Source organism: Trachurus trachurus (genome assembly GCF_905171665.1).
Source record: "Trachurus trachurus genome assembly, chromosome: 18".
In the NCBI taxonomy this organism is placed as follows: Eukaryota; Metazoa; Chordata; class Actinopteri; order Carangiformes; family Carangidae; genus Trachurus; species Trachurus trachurus.
In genome coordinates, this window is record NC_139909.1 from 16,101,741 (window position 1) to 16,124,475 (window position 22,735).

Sequence of the window (22,735 nt, forward strand, 5' to 3'; positions counted from 1 at the left end):
GACAGAGACAGAAGAGAAGAGAAGAGAAGAGAGTGATTCCTGATGAAAACATCTGGTCATTTAGTCCCTGATTTAAAGCAGCGCTTGTGTTCGTGAGTCTGACGCAGGCAGCTGTGCAGTTGCTGAAGATGTGGTGTGTGTGTGTGTGTGTGTGAGTGTGTGTGTGTCGGAGGTCATCCAAAAAAACAATGCTCCAAGTCTTATGTGAGTTGAAGGGAAATGCCGAACATTTCAAAAAGCTGGGTCATCCTGTTTGAATGAGACGGTTCATTCAGTAAAAAGCTGTTTATCAAGTATAAAGTGGAGAACACACACACCTACACACACATACACACACTTGTCTGTGAGGAAAAACAAAAACCTGTCAATCCTCCACGAGCTGTGAATAAGACGTTGGTCTACAGCTGCTGGCGAGGCGGCGATACGACTCTAGTTTTGTTTTGACTCCATTCAGAGCAGCAACGTATGAAGGAAAGGACAAAAATACATTTAGAACAAGTAAATAAATGAGATACAAATTCATTTTGGTAATGAGAAATGCCATTTCTCTTCTATAAGTGTATCATTTATTACTGCATTTATTCAGTTATTTATCAATGTTAAATTCTTTATATTTACACATGTAGTTTTGCATTTATTTTTGTATTTATTTCTGTCTTGATACAATTTTATGATTTACTTCTGTATTTATTTATTCATTCCTTCATTTATTATTCATTTCTGTTTTTGTGTTTGTAGTGTAATTAGGTATGTGGTCCATACATCTACGTCTAAAGCAGGATTGCTCAGCTTTGTCATGTTTGTCTTTAACAGCACAGTGTTGTTTTACACAAACACATTAAAGAAACATTAAAAGCACTTGACATGATACTAGATCATTGTTAAGACTAAGAATTAAAGTGCCCAGTATACCGCACAATCCTCCATGAGTCCAGCAGTTTGATACGAGCTCCTCTCTCATATATCTCTGAGAGAGGAGGGGGCGTCGAGGGTCTGCGGTGGTTTTACAGCTTGTTTCATGGCTGCCTGCTCACACACTCTTTCTTCCCTGTTACTTTCACAGCTCCTTTGTGAAACACTGACAACCCTGCGTCGTTTCAGCTGCACTGGTACAGTAAAGCTGCCAAACCAGCGCTGTCGTCCCAGATCTAACGCTGTGCTCTCTGTAGGACGGGCCCGGTGGAGGAGCAGCTCACACAGCCTCGTCGCCTCAGAAAGGTTAAAAATTAAAGATGTGTGTTTTGTGTCTGGGTTGTTTTTGTTTTGTTTGTTTCCCATCTCTGTGCTGTGGTTGTCTGTACTTGTGTGTTGTTATGAATTTAAAATGTAATAAAAAATATAATAAGCAAAAAAGAAATGTGTGTTTTTTCCAGCATTTATGCCCGATTATGTTGAGTACCTGAATATTCATAGGAGGAAGACTGAGTGATTCACTGTCAGTCACTTCCCTGGTGATGTTTAGAAATGAGATTATTGATGTCAAACAGCTTGATGAAGGTGTCTGTCTCTCATGGTAGCCACAACACTAGCATTAATCTGCCGTCTCATTAATGTTCACCTGGTTTGTCTGTGTTTACTGTCATTTTATGTGGGGGAGACAAATTTCCACTTAGGTGGACAACAAAGTTAAATTAAACTAAACTAAACTAATGAATGTACAGTACTATTAGTCCAGATATCATTCTGCTTTTAGCTCTGTTTTTGGTCTCCACCAGCTAAAGAGGAAATATATGTCGTCTCTAAATCTGCTCAGTGCCCCACCATGTTTACCAGCTATTTGCTGACTATCAATTAAGCAGGTGGAGTCAACAACACATTTGGAAATGCATCTGCATCTGGAAACAACACATGATACAAATAATGAAACTGAAACTGAACGAGAAAAATAAAGTTGCAGATCACGAAACCAGAATGCAACAAGGATGAATGAAGCCACTTCCTTTGTCTCCTCATTTAACAGTATGATAATAATAGTAACGTGTATTTATGGGCATTTTACAAAGTGATTTACTTTGAGCATCAGGCTTGAAATGAAACAGGCAGATCTTATTCATGTCGGTGTTTCCTGTAGGCAGCCACACATCCTTCCTTCTGGGTTACATCTAAGTTACTTACAGTAATATGATCATATCTGGTGTGTATGTGTATGTATGTGAACTTTCTCACGGCGTGTGGCCTCTGCAGCAGCAGCACAGCCTCATCTGATCTCAGCATCTCATCTCATTTCCATCGCGCTGCTTCACTGTCTTAATCAGAAACAAAAATGTGCACAAAAACAATCAAACAAGAATTATGTGTTGTCTCCACGTGACCCGTCCGACCCCCCCTCCCACCCCGCAGCCCCCCCCCTCTCCCCACGCCTGTTTCTCAAATTCAAATAACCTCCATCAGAACTGCTATTCATGCAGCTGTTGTGTTGTACTGTACGCATGCCGCTTCCATCCCACACACACACTCCCCACCGCCTCATCATCTTCTGGTCCGCCTGCACGAGGACCGCCAAACCCACCCGGTCGTTTCCATAGCAACGCAACCCCCCCCGCTCCCCCCTTTACAAACCCCCTCCTCTCCTCGGCACGCTCCACGATAGAGCCACGACGGCGGGGCTGACAGTACTCTGTGCCCACTCTCGAACACGCTTAAAGAGCTTTGAGAAGCACACACACAAACACACACATACTGTAGTGCTCTGAAGCTGTGAAGGTCGACCGTCGACACGGACACGACTCAGCTTTTCAGCAAACTGATTTGTCTGTGAATTAAGTTTTAACGCTTGTGTACAAAACTTCCCTTCGGGGGGTTTTGGTCGGACTGAGAGAAGGTTGACCTGAAAGGCCCCTGAAGGTCTTTTGTGATGCCATAAAAATACAAAACGAATCTGAACCAGGCAAAGAGACATCTACTTTAACTGAGAAATAATATGTAGTAAAGAAAAAACAGTGTTTTGAATGGACCAGCTGAAGTGAGAAGGTTGAGTTGATCCAGGGACAGTTGAAAGGGGACGGACACGAGGGCAGAGGCAGCTTCAGTCCGTCTGTGTTGCTGATATAATCGGTTGTAGGGCAGACTCTACCTGCAGGCAGGACGTCTATTCAACATGAGAGCCACTTCATTTTCTGTGCCACTCAGACAGAAACAAATCCACGACTTATCAGATATACTATCATGAGGTCGGTCGGTCGGTCCTCTGCCGTTTGCATCGCTTGCACAATATTTACACAGCGGACAATGTTGTTATTGTGAGACTCTTGATCTGACGCTTTAAAAACAAGACAAGGAGTCTTTTTATGAGCCACAGCGTCGCTTTGAGCCGAAAGTTCACATCAGCACGTGGTCGCAGTGACGACATCGACGTGCTGTTATAAAGTTCACAATCTTGGTTTTACACCAAACTCAGTGGAAATAAATGGGTTTTCTAAATGTAGTAAACCCACTAATGAAAGCTGATTGACCCCTTTTCTCACTGCTCAGACTGAGGACACACACAACTGCAACTTAAGTGTGTAGCCACCACAGTGTTTCTATAGCAACGTTCTGAAAGTTACTGCAGTGTAAATGCTGACTACCAATTTCCACTGTCAGCAGAAGTCAGTGTAAACCAACAGTCAGTACGTTTACATGCACAGCTGAGTCGAGGCGATGTCCGCCTCCTCAACAAAGGTGGTGATATGCGTCGTTTCAGCGGGTTAATAGAGTGGCGAAGTCCCGCCCTTCTGTTTCCGGTACATGGGTCCTCAAAAGCAAAAAATTATCAATGAGATTCAATGAGTAGATCAAATTTATTTTCTGGTCCCATTTGAATTGTGCAATGGATTTCACATATGTTGTTGGTGATATTTAAAGGTAATTTTTCACGGAAAGAGGACTACAATTTAGCATGAAGAATTTTGATGTTGGAACGTTACGGGACCAAGTTGTTTTCAGCGGTTTCGCATGAATTTACCTCAAAAACAACTCAGTCTTGTAACGTTCTGTTATTATCTCATAGCGTGGTGAATGTGCAGGTCACAATTTGTCCACCAGAGCGTTTTGGAGTTGTTGGATTGTGTATTTGATGAGTTTGATGAGGGAAACCAAAAAATCCCATTAGCCTCCGTAGCGTAGCTCTGAGCAGCTCACGGCTCTGCTCTGCCGTTCTAAAAAGATCTTGCACCGACAAGTAAAGGTAATGAACCTACTGCTACGACTATAGGGATTATGGCAATGGGACAATTTGCCAAAATGTTTAACTATCCCTTTAACATCATTATCAACCGCAGCTTCACTGTTAATGAAGCCTGTGCAGCTAAAACAAGCCAATGGTCACTGATAAAATGTTATTCAAGAGTATGTTTTTTCCAGAAGCTCCAATTATGATTTTATTTTTTCTCTTTTTTTTTTACGTTTTGGAGCCTCGGGCAGCTCCTGTTGTCGTCGCTTGGCTCCAGAGGTTTAAGAGCTGACAGCAGAGAAAAGATAAGAGGTCCGATATCATTGTTCTGGGCCTTTATAGCCGACAGAGGAGATTAACAGTGATGAGAGAAGACTTTAATCTTCTTCTGAATGTTTCGCAGATAAAACCTATCAATGCTCGTGAGGCGACTGACACACTAGATCAAAGGGTTACGTTCTAATATCGTATCCACCACTTGAAGAGCACGGCACGGAGAGAAGGTCAGGCTCCTAATTACGGCCAGTTACAGGACGAGACTGTCACGGCCACTGGGCAACACAGCTGCACGCTATCGTGAGAAAGTAGCGTCGACAAGCTTTTACAAAGGAAACTGATCTTAATTGATGACTTTTTCAAAAGCATTACTCTGATTATATTTATAGTTGGTTTTTCTATTAGATTGACTAACACTAGACTGGTTTATTTGCCTCCATTGGCTTAAAGAACAAATTTTCACTGTGGATCTAATGCAGAAGGAGATTGAACAGTGTTCGTACTTGTTCCCAGAGTTAAAACCAAACAAAGTGAGGTAGCTTTTACTTTAAAACTATCACAACTAGAGCTTTAAACATTTCTGTTTTATGATGATTTCCAGTAAACTACAAACATATCAGCTTTTTAATGTGTCAGCTGAGACTCAACTTCAACATCTACCTCAGCTCACAGCTTTAAATACTCGTTTTACTGTTTTCAATGTCTTTTAAAATGCTGTTATAAGTATTGATCTTAGTGTTAGTTCATTCATTTTTGAGAAAAACTGCAGTGTGTGTGTGTATGTGTGTGTGAAGACTGAGAGAAAGAGAGAAAGCAACTGCATCCGTAGGGAAAATGTAGAGAGTCAGCTGACAACAGGCTGACCGCCATTGTCAAAACCTGTGGTGCATTTGTGTCCGTTGGGAAAAAAAAGGCTCCTGACCTCATTTTATTCAAAGTTAATATGTCTTATCTAAATGTTTTTTTTATTTATTCAAATGTGTTTTCATTGCTCATAAATACTGTCACCTGAATGTTTCATTGTGAATGTATCTCCATGCCTCAGTGAAGCACTTTGACTGTGAGTGCTGTATAAATAAACCTGCTTTGCCTTTTCTGCACATCACCGTGGAGCCAGGGGAGTTTGTGATGGTGCCAGACGATAAGTGAGCTTGGAGGAAAAAAAAAACAAAACTCATCATTATCTCATAAAGACGTGCCTCCTGAGATTTCCTGTGTGGCTCCTTGAAACTAAATGGATTCATGCCAGATCATTATGTGCTCGCAACGTTTGATGCTTTTCTACAAACACAGCGTCCGCAAGCGCTAAAAATAATCGTGGTGACACTTTTAAAGCTCTGCTGTTAAATGTTTACAATGTCTGTGTGTCATAAATGACCTCACCAATCAATCAATCAATCAATCAATCAATCAATTACTTCCTTCCTGCCACATAACACAATCTGCATATTAAGAACCTGACACATAAAAAACTATTATTTATTCTATACAGACAGTCTGACGGCATCTTAATTAGTAAATGAAATCAGCACAAAGTTCATTATCTAAATAGGTGTCATTAAAGAAAATGTCAGTGGATTACATTGATATTCAGAGTTGGTTATGTTATGAATGTCTACATTTAATTTGGGATCTTGCCTCTTGCATCTGTTGAGTTAAAACAACTCAACATCTGATGCTTTGCACCACTTGTCGGCATTTCTCTTGTTTAAATTTTAAGGAATAAAGTATTTAATTTGACCTTTTCTTTTCTCTTTACTCTCTTATTTAATCTGTATCCTATATTGAGTTAAAAAAAAAAATCTTATTTCTCTGTGAATTGGCCTGGTCAATGAAATGTGACCAATATCTGATTTGTCACTGAGTCTTAATCAAACTTATCACCCCAAATATGCATTAATTACCATGATGTTCTGTTCTGCTTGTGATAATGGTTGTTATATTCTTTCTTCATGTAATGAGCAGCAGAATTCCCCCCTGGGTACAGTGAAGTTTAACTAACTACATTACTTAGAAACATGATTCATGACTAACACGGTGACACAGCTTGTTTACAGTTGTTTTAGTGTGAATACGATTGCCTTAAAACCAAAGCAGAGAAGCAGAATCATATAAATACATAAATATAAATTGAATCATCTCTCATACTGTCCACTTAGCATGTGACAATGGGACAACTACTGCAACGACTTTGTGTAAAACAGCTGGAAAACAGCTGGATTGAGGTCTTTTGTGGAAAACGCAAACACTGCCACAAAATATGAAACTGGGTGGAACTCCAAGCAGATCTCCCTCATGAGCTGCAGTGGTCAAGTGTCTGAGGGGCCGCTACTCCTACAAGGTTAAACACACCTTGACCATGAAGTTGCCGTCGTCCTCTGGGGTCACCATGACAACAGAGTCGTGCAGCTTTTCGTCGAAGTGAACGTGCGACGGGGCTCCGGCGGCGGCAGCGGCGGGGGGTTCCTCTGAGAAGCGCACGCCTCCGGCCTTCGCACAACCTGAGAGAGAGAGAGAGAGAGGAAATGAACACAAGGAACTCACACTGGGAGAGAAGAAGATGTGTTGAACAGCAGCAGTCCACTTGTCCACTCCTCCACTCCTGTTGATGACAGAGTGGAGGACGGCACAAAGTCCTCACAATCACTCACACCTGAAAGTGAACAAACGCAACGACACACACACACACACACACCCATCATGTCGTGTTGTGTGCTCAGTGTTTCCATCATGGGAAAATGTGATGCAGAGAGAGAAAACAGGATTTCCTCAAACAGATGAACAACTCGTACATGTTCAAACTGAGGTCAAATGAGGTGAAGACAAGTCCAACGATAAAAGAGGAAGAGATGAAGTTTGTAAAAAAGCAGGAAAAAAAAGCAGAAGCTGTTGTCTAGACACTGTTTACAATATAATTTGTATCCAGTCCAGATAATAACAGGATCTCTACCTGGACTTTGATCAGCCCCTCAAATCACCACATTTGACCGTCTTGTACTGGTATATTAGTGAGAGTCAATGATATGATCATTGATCAATCGTATCTGTTCCTGCTGATGTGATGGCTCAACACTAACAAACTGAAATCCTGGTGTTAACCAACACCCTGAGCAGCTGTGAAGACACATTAACAACCATTACAGTCATAGATGGCTTCCTGTTAGGGGCGCCAATCATCACATGCACCAAGATACAATATTTTTTACTATTTTAAACATTTATGGCATTAAAGCAGATATCAGTGGAATGTTTTTGTTAATATAAGTCCTAAATAGTCCTATTTTCCGTCAGCAATCACTTACATGAAGTATTTCAGCCTAAACACGAGTCTCTCCGTCACTCTGCTCTGCTGTAACCCGAGGAGAAAATTTTCCTTGTGGGATACAAGTGTTATCCAATGAGGAGAGAGAACGGCATGAAGGGCTGTGTGTGCAGCCAAGGGATGCGCGTGAATGTGGTGACGTAGCACGAGGACCAATTGATGCCTGACAAGGGCGGGGGCTGCTAACTCATGGTGCGTTCAAAGAAACTCGTACTTTGTGTTTTCCCTTCCTGTGAAGTCATACCAGTTCGATCTGGTACGAGTTCACGGGTCGGAAGTTACGAGTGGCCGTTATAGGGAACTTTCACAGACAACAGGATGGTAAAAACACGAGCTACGGGTTACCTGGAACGCTACCAAGTCGTAGTTGTGACTTGAAGCTGTAACTTACGGTTTCAAAAGCCTGCCTTGAACGCAGCATTAGCCGAAACGGCCGTGAAGCTGATATCTGCTTTAATATGCTGTGATATATTGCAACGTATTGCCTTTTTTGCGACTGTAAATTATGTCCAGAAAGAAAAACTTCTCTCAAAGGAAAGTTCTCAGTCCGTTCATCTCAGTTTTATTCTTGCACAATAGACTCAGAAAAAGCCCTATAGTGCTCTAGTGAAAAAAATAAAATAAAAGGTTGATACTTGGCGTCTGTGAATCAACACAATATTGCCACACAAAATATCACAACACTGTGCTGTATTGTCTTTTCCCCCCTCCCCTCTTATATCATCACATCGGTCCACAAACCTTTCTTCTCAGTGATATTACATTACACATCCCTCTATGCCAGCCTCCGTAGGACCTCAGTGTCAAAACACAGAGGTTGGAGCGCTCTAGTCCTTACAAGCTAAACATATTATTTCCCTTCAGGGTGGTGGTGATCTCCTATGACACTGAGACTCGCTGATATTTATTGTTCTCCTGCCCAGGCGTTCACCCCACCAGTGTGGGAGGATAGAAACTTGTTCTCCAAATAAACCCCCTCCTCCTAATGAAAAAAATGATCATTCTTTCTCCGAGACAACAAAAACAAGTTGTCTGAGTTTCTGTCTCGCTGGGGTTTGGGTTTTGAGTGTAAAGCATCATTTTCCCAGAGCCTCAAAGGAGTTTCTGAGACAGAGAGAGGTTAAACAACAAGAGGCAGATAGAGATAAACAGCTCAAAGGACTCAGTATGCACGGCCCCCTCTGTTACATTTAAACAACCTTTTAGATGTTTATTAAATGTCCTATTAATAGAAGGTTATCACCACTGGGACGTATCCGTCTTTTGAACTGAAATGCCATTTCTCACAGAAACTCGTGCGCTGCAGCGTGTGTGTGTTTGTTTATAAGTATGACTCTGATATTACCATATCCGGCATCATACTGTCTTATTTCACAAACACAAACGCTTCCTTCCAATTATCCTCGATTTATTCAAAACTTCAAAGCAGCTCCTTTAGCACGAGGAGCAGACGTGCATGTCTGCCTGATTTTAAGACCTAATCACCTTCTGAAGTAAAACAGGCTGAAATACTTCATTTAACCTCACAGGTAGCTTCTCTTGTCGCTTATATGCCGTCTCACAGGAGCAGCAAACATTAACTTAGTAAACTAGATGTTTGTTTACTTCATACACATAAGTAAACACTATTTTCTCTTAAAAAACTGCATGAAAATGGCTGCAAAGATCATTAAATATGGTTATATTAAAGGGATAGTTCAACATTTTTGACAAATTGGCCCATTGCCATAATCCCTATAGTTTTAGCAGTAGGTTCATTACCTTTAACTGTTGGTGCAAGCTGTTTTTAGAACGGCGGAGCAGAGCCGTGAGCTGCTCAGAGCTACGCTACGGAGGCTCATGGGATTTCTTGGTTTCCTTCATCATCAAACTCATCAAATACACAATCCAACAACTCCAAAACGCTCTGGTGGAGAAGTTGTGACCTGCACATTCACCACGCTATGAGATAATAACAGAACGTTACGAGACGGTGTTGTTTTAGAGGCAGTTTTTCGGCAAGCAGTCTCCGCATTTTCCTCGAAAACAACTCTGTCTCGTAACGTTCCATTATTATCTCGTAGCGTGGTGAATGTGCAGGTCACAACTTGTCCATGAGAGCGTTTGAGTTGTTGGATTGTGTATTTGATGAGTTTGATGAGGGAAACCAAGAAATCCCATTAGCCTCCGTAGCGTAGCTCTGAGCAGCTCGCGGCTCTGCTCCGCCGTTCTAAAAACAGCTTGCACCGACAATTAAAGGTAACAAACCTACTGCTATGACTATAGGGATTATGGCAATGGGCCAGTTTGCCAAAATGTTGAACTATCCCTTTAAATATATGCTTTAATTATATAACAACAGTTGTTCTTCAGTTTTATTTCATATATTCTCACTGATTTCATCACATTCAAACTTAAATCCAGTGTTAGTCAGCCTGGATGCAGCAGTCCACTGCCAATAGATAAAGTTGGACACTAACTGGTGAATGTAATGGAGCATTTAGCAGCAATAAAAGCCTGATATATTCCTCAGGAGCTGCAGTGTCTACCCGATGCATAAATAGCAAAAAAAAGTGTTCAATATTCACCAGAACATCTTAATAAGTTGATATAATGTCAGCAGAAAAAGGAGTGAATGTAGCTGTGAGCAAACTGCCCCAAAACCCAAAGTCTACATTAAACTTTAATCAGGTGTTCTTGCCAACCTGACAACTGAGGAGGTTTTATTCTTTGAAGTGTTTTTCTTCCAAAAAATCTTTTTTTTTTTTTTTTTTTTTTACATTTATTGACAGAGGCATTCTTCCCCTCCACATCTAGACCAGAAAACACTCCTCTATGTATAAGACTATAAGAAATGTTGACTTATTCCAGTGATAATGTAACTTTCAAACCAATAAGAACACAATGAACCAAAACAACAGCATGTGTAGTCTAGAAGAGTCGCCTTAAGGATATATAAAGGGATGCAATATAGCTTTAATAACATAAAAGCTAATCACCCCCCAGTGTTTTTAAGTTATATAAATACACTGTGATCAATATTACAGAGACATAATTGCTCCTGCCTGTAACTGAATTCATATACAGACTTACGTCCTTGCGTTACATGTAGCCCGGGCCATTACTGTCCCACTTGGGCCCAGTTCCATTAAACTTTTATTCAGACTCATATTAGAGATTAGAAACCCTTGCTATCAGCTATGTGGGTCACAATAATGAGTTCAGGAGTTACATCATGTTCCATATGTGCAAGATCACTGCGCAGACCTGGAGAGTGGAAATGAGGAATGCTGTTTGCCATTTCATAAGTGCACGACGCCACGTAGTATTCACAACATCCCATAATGGATATAATGCTTTTTAATAGATGTGCGAGATGCAACATAACTCAAAACAGAATTTATTACTCCCAGACAGTGCAATTTCCCCCCCATGTCTCCGCTCCCAAACCCAGATAAAGCACACCAAGAGATGGGTCAATATCTGAAATGAGTTTCTTTATCTGATTATGTGGCTTCATTTTAATTCTAACACTAAAACATATTACAGCAGCAGCAGCTTTAATCTTTCCCAAATTAAGTTATCAGCCATTTTTATTAAATGATACACACTTATAAAAGATAAGTGAAGTATAGAAACTGCAGCCATTCAGTAATGCGGTGTTAAGTGTGATGTCTGTGAAAGATTAACAACCTTAAACTGGCACTGATCAAATGCAGCTATTGATAATGTAGGCTACAGGTCACTTGTTTTTTCAAATAATGTCAAAATATTGATATTTTCATTATATTTCTTGTCTTTTCAGCTACTTGTACATTGTGTGTTACAGCATCTCTGGTTGTGGTATCAAATTTGGTATCAAAAACCACCAATATTCTGGTTACATGACACCGGTGGGCACTAATTCAGTTATATATATACAGAATAAGGGTTCATTTTTCCTTCTACAGAACAGAGACTCTCATCGTGAAGACTTCAAGCTTTACGTTAATGATCCAATCACACGTTGGGACCAGTAATTTCACGTTACTACTCCCACTATAAGGAGCTTTCTGCACGAAGCCGAGAAGTTCAAACAACGGAGCTCCATGACTGTAATTACACACAAGGCTTAATAATGAAAGGCTTTCATACTGAGAAGCAGCCAATCAGCAGTTGGAATTAAAACGGTACCTTATACCATATAGAACGGCTATAGACTTTAATTGTAACGAGTCTTTAACTTTATCTCCAACATGAGAAATTATCCATTCAAGAAATCTGATACCTATTAAGGCAAAGTCACCAGAGGCATGAATGTAAAACTCATTACTCAGCTCTGCTAATTTACTCTGTCTTACTAAAAAAGGGAGAAACGCCTCCGAAACCGAGTGTACCGATGTCATGTGTGTATTTATTTTAGTAAGAATGGCCAATCAAACAGGCCTGACAACGTACAGTCAGACCACATGCAGTCCAGTCCGCCTTATTAGCAGAGTGTTACAGTACTATGTGGAGCTGGTCGGCTGATTTCTTCCATTTTCAGAAAATAATTCAAAACCAGTTTGCGTTTAGAGCTGCGCAGTTCTTTCACTTCATCATAATCTTCTTCACATAATTCTTTATTAAAGGATAAATAATGAATTCATCAAAGGTTGCGTCAACACTCCTTTTTATTTGTCAGGTTTTGGTAGAATTGAATGAGCCTGTTTCATCCCTGTTCTCTTTCTGACTGCATTTTCTTTGTCTTTATCTCTATAATAAAGTTTTGAAGTAGACTTTACCCCAATATAAATTCATATTGCAAGGTTTTCTTCTAATGCTATCCTCAATGCTCCTCAACAATCGTCACAATAACAACTTAACTTTTCCCATCACTTTGGTCGATGATACTATAATGAGCCTCTGCTGCAATGAAGCTGACATGAAGCCAATCAGAGGCTTAAATCTAAATTAAAGTCACAGAGATGCCAAATCAAACCAGACTGAAACAAAACTGTAAAAGTCAAGTTTTCCAAGAAGCTTCAACCAAAAGTTATTAGTAGACAATGAACTTCAGGAGTTGTAGGTAACTTCTCTACTTGTATCTTTGACTTTTAGAATTACAAAACCAGATTTTTCTCTTTTACCCAGTTACTCATCATCTGTATTTATGACTTTACTGGGAAAGCTGCATGTTCATTCAAGTCCTGGAAGTCTTGCTCCAGCTGTCAGTCGCCTCACACTGGTGAACGTGAATTAATCCCAAGGAATCAGTGAGTAAGTGGCGGCGGCGTTCAGGTCTGTCGCTCATCGAACAGCTCTACTCGTCCGGTCCTGTCCTCAGGAGTCCTCTTGGCTCAGCCTCAACACTAATTCACATGAACAGAAACTGAATTTGTCACCTTATGACAAGAGCTACTAAAATGTTTCCTGTTTACACAAATGAAGAATTGATTAATGTTGGGCTGATCGACTACCTGGTATCTGAAAATGCTATTACCGTCATTCCACAAACAAAGCGAACAAATCAGCTGAACAGCGTTTATACTGGGACATAATCAGCTGATTGGAGCCTTCAGACATATCAGTATCAGCAAATATGAGCCAATATGAACTAATGTGAACATTTTTTGGTGTCTGACTGGGTTTGATTTAGAGATGAAGTCTTGGCTTTGGTTGATCCACTAGAGAAAAATGTTTGGTTTATGTTCACCCAGTTTTATATACAGTTTGCTCCACACGGCATCGTGCAACTGACAGGGGCTTGTGAAAAGAGAGTGTGTTATATTACTGTATTCACTAAAAGGTTTCGCCTTTTAAAATTTTGTTAATTTTATTGACATTTTCCAAGAGTTTACTGCAGTGCTACACTGACGCCAAGTTTTTTATTGTTTAACAGTGAAATGTTGAGCCTCCGATACTTGTGTTTGAACCATGTACCATGGATGGATGGATGGATGGATGGATGGATGATAGATAGATAGATAGATAGATAGATAGATAGATAGATAGATAGATAGATAGATAGATAGATAGATAGATAGATAGATAGATAGATAGATAGATAGATAGATAGATAGATAGATAGATAGATACCGTAGATAGATAGATAGATAGATAGATAGATAGATAGATAGATAGATAGATAGATAGATAGATAGATAGATAGATAGATAGATAGATAGATAGATAGAATTAGTTATTGGCATTTTTTTGGCAAGATCCCATATTGGTCCAGCTCTAATTTGTACAGCAACACTGTTCAACATCATCTTCATGTCCCATCTCCACTGTTGTCACGGTGATGATTAATTTACGGCGTTGCTGCCTGTTACCTCGTTTAAACAAGAACAACATATCTGTCACTGCCACATACAGTAACTAACTGCTCCCTCGTTGTTCGTCACTCTTTTCAGCGCTGGCTTTTCATGTTGCAGTTGCTATTTGTGTTTAGTTCTGTCCTTGCACGACAACACGACAGCGCCGGGGCCACGCCTCTGTGTCAGGCTCATTATCACCGTACTGAGCTCGTGGCCTTTTAGATGGGTTGGATAATCCCAGACAAAGCGAGAACAGGGACACACACACACACACACCCACACACCCACACTTACCCTCTTCAGTAGTTGCAGACCCACAACCAGACAGATGCATGTGCACATGCAAATTAACATGCATACGCACCCACACGCACACATACATACACCCGACTGAACTGGCTTATTTCAGATTAATCTCTATGTGCTGCTGTCCCTCCACTAATCTATCTGTCGGTGAATGAGGCTCTGCTCTCCTGAGTATTACAGTATTGTCAGTCCATCAGTCGTCTTCTGTCTCAACTCTTTCAAATAAAAAGAAAAAAAAACTGCGTGTTTGTGCAGCAAGAACGAGTCCAGGACCGAAAACAAACACACCACATTTGGTTGTAATCAGCGCTGAATGAGTTTTCAGTCGTCTCTCTCCACACAAACTGCGAATCAAAAGCTTCAATGGCTGGTGAGGACACCAATAAACAAAACACACCTGGGCCTCCAGCATGTGCCAAATTTGATAGCAGCTATTGTCAGAAAACACACAGGCAAACAAAAACAAATACTCCTGTGTCCTCATCTCCCCTTCTTCTCTTTATGCATCTCCCCTCAGAACAACTGCTTCTTTAGGGCCAGTCATCTGTCAGTAATTTGTACTGGTGGAGTCATCTTTGCAACAGAAACACAAAAACATGTCCATGACAACTTCTGCATTTTGGGACGAGCTGAGAGTGACTGTACAAAGTTGTTACAATTAGTCAAGAAATTGTTAAGCTCATCAACACAATCTTGGGAATTTTTTTCAATCAAAACGAAAGATTCACCAATTCCTCCTTTAAATGTGATGATTGCTGCTTTTCTCTACATGATGATGAAGAATAGAGTCCGCACACCAGAAGCTGCTGCTTGAAAATTTTATAAACGTGACGTTTCGGGCACCTGCCCTTCATCAGACACGACTCACTTCTTCATCTCATATTTACCCTGTGCAACCAGTGTTACATTTTTTGGGATGTGCGTGCTATTTGTACCTGCTTTTCTCTATATGACAACACCGTAGACTGAATATCTTTGGGTTTTAGGCAGAGAGAAGAGCCAAAGAAGCTTTAGATAAATAGTACATTAAAGATAAGTCAAAAAAATAATCTGAAGATTCATAAATAGTGATAATATGCATTGCAGCCCTGTTTTATCACGCAGTCACGCAACAAAAATACTGTTTTTTTTTCTAAAAAGCAAAAAAAAGTGTTAAAATTTTTCCACATTCAGCTTTAAAGCTTCACAGTTTTAACACTTTGTATGAAATTATGTTGTTTATGCAGTTTACCACTGACTCCCTTTTTTATTTCCCCCATGGTGGTAATAACACATTCCTAACTCTCTCTCTCTCGTCTCATAAAAAAAGGCAACAAACACTCTTAATTTGACATTTCAGCTCTTCAGAGACACATGAAAAATACATTTTGTAAAATGCCATCAACAGGAAGTCAATAGAAAAGCTCCCTTTGCGCCGGCCATCGCTTAGTGACCTTATCAAAAAAAAAAAAAAAAAAAAGGAACAAAGGCCTGCAGAGTGGTCCTTAAAGACAACAAGCTCCATACAGTCATAAGAGCGAAGGGCTTTTCATGGTCATAACATAAACATGATGGATCATTCACAGCTCTCTACCAGGACTTGTTCTCTCGCCAACCTTAATCCATTGAGGACATCGAGGAAATACATTTGCTTGCCTCAGCAAAACCCTCTAATGCCGATGCTGGCATTGACTCGCCGCCGTTTATACATTTATATATTTATATATCCTATTCCCCTAAGAGACCCGACTGAAAAGAAAAAAATTGATTGTGAATTTAAATCTGATCGATCAACCATCCTGGAGCGCCTGTGGGCTGTCTCGCCGGTGAAAAGGTTAATTTGGGGTTTTTCTATCACAATGAATTACACTAAAGAATCTGTCACTCTCTGCTTTTTTTCCTCCTCCATTTTATTGCAGCAGTCAATCCCTTCTAAGAAACACTGAATGCAGGATAAAGATTAAGGAAGTCTAATTCACCTACAGCAGATTATAGGATAGAGCTTCAAACATTATGATCACTTCCATCCCAGCAGGGTAAAAGGGCTCATGTGTAATTGAAGTGGTCCATCCCAGCCCATGTGAAATATGCACCAATAAACTTTCTATTCATTTTTGTAAATGACTACTATAAAAATTAAATTAAAACTGTTAAAGGTGTTCTTGAATCTGAGCTTTCCCATCATCGTCGGGGCCAGAGATGGAAGATTTAAAAGAAGAGAGGACTGAAGCTGAGGGGGGCCTATGGGAAATCAGATGTGGGTTTAATAGCAGTGGGTTTAACAGTGGGTTTGGCTTCCTTTCCCTTTCTGGGAGCAGTGGTCAGGACTTTCTGTTGGTTTTGAAAATACATATATGCAACTAATTTTCCAGTGTGTTGACACAGGGCTGAATTATTCACTAAGACAATACACAGACAGCTTGATCCATAGACACATACACACTGATCCTGGGTCAGCCTCGGACGCAAACGACACTGTGAATATTAACCACCGTTTGTCCCCTAATGGTTTCTCCCCAGGGCTTTCTTTGACTTTGACTCTTTGACTTTCTCACAAAGGAGCAGAACAAAGTAACAACAAACAGAGTAAGTGAACACCTGGGTAATTGTATAATAATGTCTTCTACTCACTCTTCTTTGCAGCAGCCATGACACAGGAAACGGTCCAGCACAGACACACTTGGACTCACACTGTCACAGCCTTGTCATCTCAGCAGCGTGACCCGCGAAGGACCCTGCAAAACAAGTTAGGATGGAGAGGACGATGAGAGTGATGCATTTAGCGAGACATAAAGATAAAGAGAGGGGAGACAGAAGAGAACACAACAGGCTGCAGTGATTAGATCAACGGTGGAGCAGGAGGCGATAAGACAGGAGGTAAAAGATTGCACATGAGAGAGAAACTACATGAGAAGTGAGCTTCCGAGGGTGTTTTTCCTTCCTCTCTCTAAATCCACGACCCCAGGTTCGCCTGTATGTTTCAGCTGCGAGCACAGCTGTGCTGCACTAGTCAAAGCCAGGAATACCATAGACTCCCATCTGAGACTTCAATTAAAGGAAAACAACAACAGTCTAAGAGGATTAAGCAAGGGGCTGAAGCTGCTGCTGGTGGGCTCCGCACAGATGGATAACGTTCATTACATCTCTGGGATGTGCTTAACATTAATATGAAATACGTACGTAATATGAAATGTAGAAAATAAACAGATATAGTGCATTTTAAGACGTTATTGGCAGGTCTGTTTAATCTATTATCACACTAATAATAATACTCCAGAGAGCAGCCTCGTTATACAACAGGAGCAGCAGCTCTGACAGGTTCCTCCAAAGCTGCGACTTTACATAATATTAACAACCAGGTGAATGTGTTAAATGACCAAAAATAACGTATTATTACATTATCACACAAACCTCCCGCCCCCCCAAGTGCCAAGGTTGAAAAACACTGCTTCATTAATCCTGTTCTTTGTGTTTTCATTCCCTCTACACATCTGTTTTGTTTGAAAGAATAAAGATTCACACACACACACATCTCTCCACATCATGACAGGGATTCATTGACTATTCAAGACTGGACCTGGAGGACTTTTTTCCTCCTTTGAGATCAAAGCTGCAACTGAATCTCTTCAACAAATAAGAAGAAAAGACACAGAGCAGCAGCCATACTTTCACACTGGCTTGCCTACACACTTGTTTTTGATTACTGTGAATGTTCAATACCTGCGAGCAACGTCCTGCAAGTGTGAAACCTGGAGATGTTTTCTCTCGCCAAGCTTAAAAGATGAGGAACATGTAAACAGCCGTCCACCTACATGCAGTTATATGTTTGCCCAGGCTTGATAACCAATCTTATAATATCAAAACTGAGATGCTGCCAGACTGAAAACGGCCTTGGAAACGTTCCCTCTTCAGAAATATCATCAGGCAGGTCTGACCTTCTTCTTAGCAATCTGACGCTCCCCTCCAGAGAGATGCATTTCTCTTTAATTGTTCCTTTTACACATTTTCTACCCAGAACCAGGCACATATGTGAGGTCGCTGACCCCCCAGAAACACATTTGGTTTCTACTTCCTCCTTTCAGTTTAGGCGACGCTGGGGAAACGGAGACGCTGCGACGAGTGAAGTTTGCCACTTGCCGTCAAGAGTCGTCGCATTTTCTTGCTACAACACGAGTGAGTCATGTCATGAAACAGAAAACCTACAATGTCACGACCACTGAGAATAGTCTGAAATCAGAGGATGGTCCACTTTTAGAGGTGTGAGGAATGTGTGCTGCTGTTTTGAGCTCTTAAATGGGTCGCTATGATTAGAAAACCACTGGTGGGACTCAGACGTACAAACCTCCCAGCTGTGGGAGAACTAGAGTGACATGTGAAGTCCTGCTAAAACTTTGTAGTGTTATACATGCTTAGGCTTACATCAATTTTGATTGAGTAATTAATTGAATTCCTTACTTACGGGCTATTCGCCAACAATAATAAGAACTAACTCAACATATCACCATCAAACAGCCAAAATAAATCTGGGTTCTTTCACTGAATTTTCCCCCCCAAAAAAGAAAAGATTTTTATAGTCAGTTATCTATATGTCTCTAGGGCATACAAGAAGAATCAAAAAGTTGTTTCTCTCTCACCTACAATAGATATTATAGATATATAAAGCATATGAATTAAAGCTGTAGTATCTTCTGTGGTGGCTGCCACTGTATACTACATGCTTAAATCAAATCCCTGTTCGTTAGACCTTACATCTTTTAGCAGCAAATTAAATGCTGAGACCTGGGATATCGAACAGGGTAATCAAGGCGGCCGGACACTGTAACACAACCTCAACTTGTGTGGGAGACAAACCACTGATGAATATTATTACAGTAATTTCATTGTAAATCCATCACAGCTTTCAGGGTTCTTTGGTTATTGCTGACACCTGTGTGCATTCATTTTCAGTTTCACTTCCAAACAAAGACTTTAAAAGAACCTGGATATGCTTGTTTCGACCTGTTTTTGATATTGCTGCCAGATCTCTGTGGCAATTCTTTGGTACAAAGTCATAAAATTACGTAGAAATGATGGGAAATAGCTATGACTCAAGTCTTAATAAACCAGAATCACCTACAGTCCCTCCTGCAGTGGCGAGCCCTCTAAAACAGAGCTGTTGGTTGTGTAGCTGCGACACAGGTGAAGATGTATATAAATCAGGGATGCACGATAACTCTTTTTTTCCACTGATACCCATAACCAATAACTTCCTGCTTCATATAACCAATGCAGATACCGATAACATTTTTAATAGTTTATATACACACCTGAGGTTAAGAAAGCCTAGGATGTAGTGAGTAAATATTAATTAAACATTATATTATAGTTATCATAAGAAAAACAAGAACAGTTATGACTCTTCAAAATCAACATTTGTTATTGTTTCAAATCAACTCAGAGGACAAATGGACGGAAATGGAGCAAAATCAAGGCAATGTTGTCTCATCATAATTGGCTCTAATGTCATTAACTGACTTATCTGCCGATAATTATTTGCAGATAATTATCAGCCAATATCAGGCCAACAATTATCTGTATCGATAGTTATCGTGCATCCCTAATATAATTAGTAATGATGATATAACAGCTTAAATCACTCATTGAGCTCTGGTTGTTGCATATTCACTTTGTGGTACCAGCTGCTTTGTGCAGACGTGCTCCCACCACAGTAACCTTCAGAGGGCGTGAGCACTGAACTTAATTTGCATGCATGACCGCCTTATTTAAGTCCAGAAGACCCAGTCAGGCTTTGTTACCGACAGCTCTCCCTCTCCGCTCTGAGCCACAGTTGTCAAATTTAAATTGCAGATGCCACAGAGAGCGGCAACAGGTACTCCCCTCCTGCTTTGAATTTATGCTCGTTATTTCTGGAAAGTCTCCGTGTGAAACAGTGCACACGCCGAGAGTGACGGGAAACATGACTGTCACTATAAAGCTGACAGTACCTCACCACAGTGTTAACCTACAGTATGTGATGCATCCCCTTTGCTTTTTGTGTTTTATTGTACCAGTAAACAAGCTGTGGACTATTGTTACTATTACTGAAAGAATCAGGCAATTTATTGATTAATGGCTCAAAGTTAATCATTCATATGCAAGAAATTAAAAATTTCAAACAAAAACGGTTCACCAGCTTCCTATTTTCAAAATGTTTAAAATATCCTGGTTATCATCATCCCATGTGATAGTAAATCGAACATCTTTAAGTTTATTGGACAAAGCAAGCAATCAAAATCAATCTACCAAGCCTCTTAGCATCTTATTATAGGAATTCATCGCTAATAGCCAGCATTTTATAGACCAAACACTTCAGCAAGAAGATAATCAGCAAATAAACTAGAAGTATATCATTGGGTATCATTGCTGTGCTCTCTCTACTTTTGCTCGAGAAGCATGAAGGACTTTTTGCAGTCTTAAGACCACCCCCAGAATATTCATTAAGTGTATTCTTTATACAATTTAAGGTCATTTGTTGACTGTAGGTGTGGTGTTGTGGAGTTGTATTACATTTCTGTCATTGAACCTAGTACCCTCACTGGGATTATCAACAGGATGGACAAGCTGATACTTGACACCCATCAACACAACAGCACCTCCAATTACAGCCTCCAAAATGATAATACAGTTGATTGAATCAACATCTCTGACATAGTTTCAGCACTAACTGAACATTATAGCCTTCATGATGAGCAAGGTGTAGGCCTACCTGACGAGTAAGTACCAAAGGTATAAACACAAATTTCACAATATTGAGCTTTTGGATTATAATTTTATCATTGCACCTGGTAAATGCTGCTGAAATTCAATAAATCAACTCAATAGTTTAACCTGTAATATTCAATAACAACTGCTTTGGGTCTTATTCTGCAAAGTAACTGAAGGAATTACTTGAGTAACATTTCTGTCTGTAATGTAGTTGAGTACAAAGTACCACGATGGAAATAGGCTACTCAAGTAAAAGTATCTCAAAACTGTACTTGAATACAGTAGTCAAGTAGGCCTAATTATAGCTACTTAGTTACTTTCCACCAACGGGATGTAAACATAACGTTAAAGTAACTTTAATAGCATTAACAGCGCCAACAGTTTGCACAGCACTAACAGCAACATGAATCAATGAACATGTTTGCTCTTCCCTAAAAAAAGTTGGCAAATGTAGACAGCTAATTTCTTTTGTTTAGTTTTCTTTGCCAGACAAGCTTACCTTACTTCATCCACGGCAGGAGGAGGTCGTACATCGACGCGTGGAGACAGAGAAAACAACCCGCTGTGGTCGCTGTATGCAGGTGCTGTGTGAAGGCAGAGGGACAGCAGCGAGTAAAAGCACCAGCGGCTCCAAACACAACCGAGCAGCAGCAGCAAAGCCTCCACTGCCCTCTTCTCCTCTCCGATACACTTTCTCTATTCGACTAGTTCCGCATTTGATCACGTGGTTTGGTCGGAGCTTCTCTCGTGCTTGATTGCTCGCACAGCCCGGTCTTCTCTTCTCTCAACACAGGTGGATAAATCCAACAAAACGCTTCACCCGGATGATGGATCAGCTGAGCTTCAACCGCCCCTCTCTCCTCTCCGAGCAGCCGAGGAGTGAGGATCAAAGCTGGGCAAGAAAAGCTGACCTCGACTCGAGCGCCGGCTTCAGCCACCGGCGCTTTATTGTAGCGAAGTGGCGCCATCTAGCGGTGTAATCCGACTACTGCACCGAAAATAGAAAATAGAATAGAAATACTTTGTCTACTTTTGCATAAAAACGCATTAATAAAAAATAAAATAAATAAATAAATAAAACATTTCATAACATCAGCAGCAACCCATTAAATTATTAGCATAAAAAGTTTATATGATAAATCAGTCACAGTAGCAGCCACATGAAAAAGTATCAAGTCAAGTATAAAATCCAGCATAAGTGCATTATGCAGCCGTAGTAGTTGTTTGATTTAGTTGAATGTAGCCCGACGGCTTCAAAATGTTCATCTTTGCATGTTGAGGAGCTTTATGACAACAGGGACAAATTATTTTTGTGTAGATGTTCTTATTTGCCTGAGGGAAACCTTTTCCTGACGGTAGTAACTGGTAACAGTGATGTAGAAGTTGGCTGCAGCCTGCAACGATTTTGTCATTCAACCTACACAATATTTCTTGATTTCTTCATAGGCTGGGAAAATGCATTTACATTAAGATAAATAAAGTATTAAGAAATCATCAACATTACCTTGAATAAGCCGGAAAAGCTTTTTTTTTTCTTTTTTCTTTAAATAAGGCTGTTTCTTCTGGGTGGTGAAAAGATATTCATGGGACTCATATCGTGTCCTGTGCATTACACCACCCAGCTGTACACGAAGTAGTTGAAACGGACACACCAGTTATACCAGCTATACCAGGCATCTTACTTTAACAAAGCCGAAA

General features: G+C 40.4%; 1 protein-coding gene across 2 annotated transcripts in view; it reads right to left on the minus strand.

The window, feature by feature from the left end:
- The window catches only part of adisspb (adipose secreted signaling protein b), a 33,447-nt gene extending 11,546 nt beyond the window's left edge, over positions 1-21,901 (minus strand). Inside the window, exons 1-3 of one of the 2 annotated variants that reach the window (XM_083993535.1) lie at positions 21,542-21,901; positions 16,925-17,028; positions 6,779-6,927 (exon numbers count right to left, since the gene is read on the minus strand). In XM_083993535.1, the coding sequence (XP_083849661.1) occupies positions 6,779-6,927; positions 16,925-16,943 (168 nt within the window). In that variant the 5' untranslated portion in view covers positions 16,944-17,028; positions 21,542-21,901. Of the gene's footprint in view, positions 1-6,778; positions 6,928-16,924; positions 17,029-21,536 lie in introns of both variants that reach the window. The other variant, XM_083993534.1, reaches the window with a different exon arrangement.
- Between the last annotated feature and the right edge of the window lie 834 nt (positions 21,902-22,735).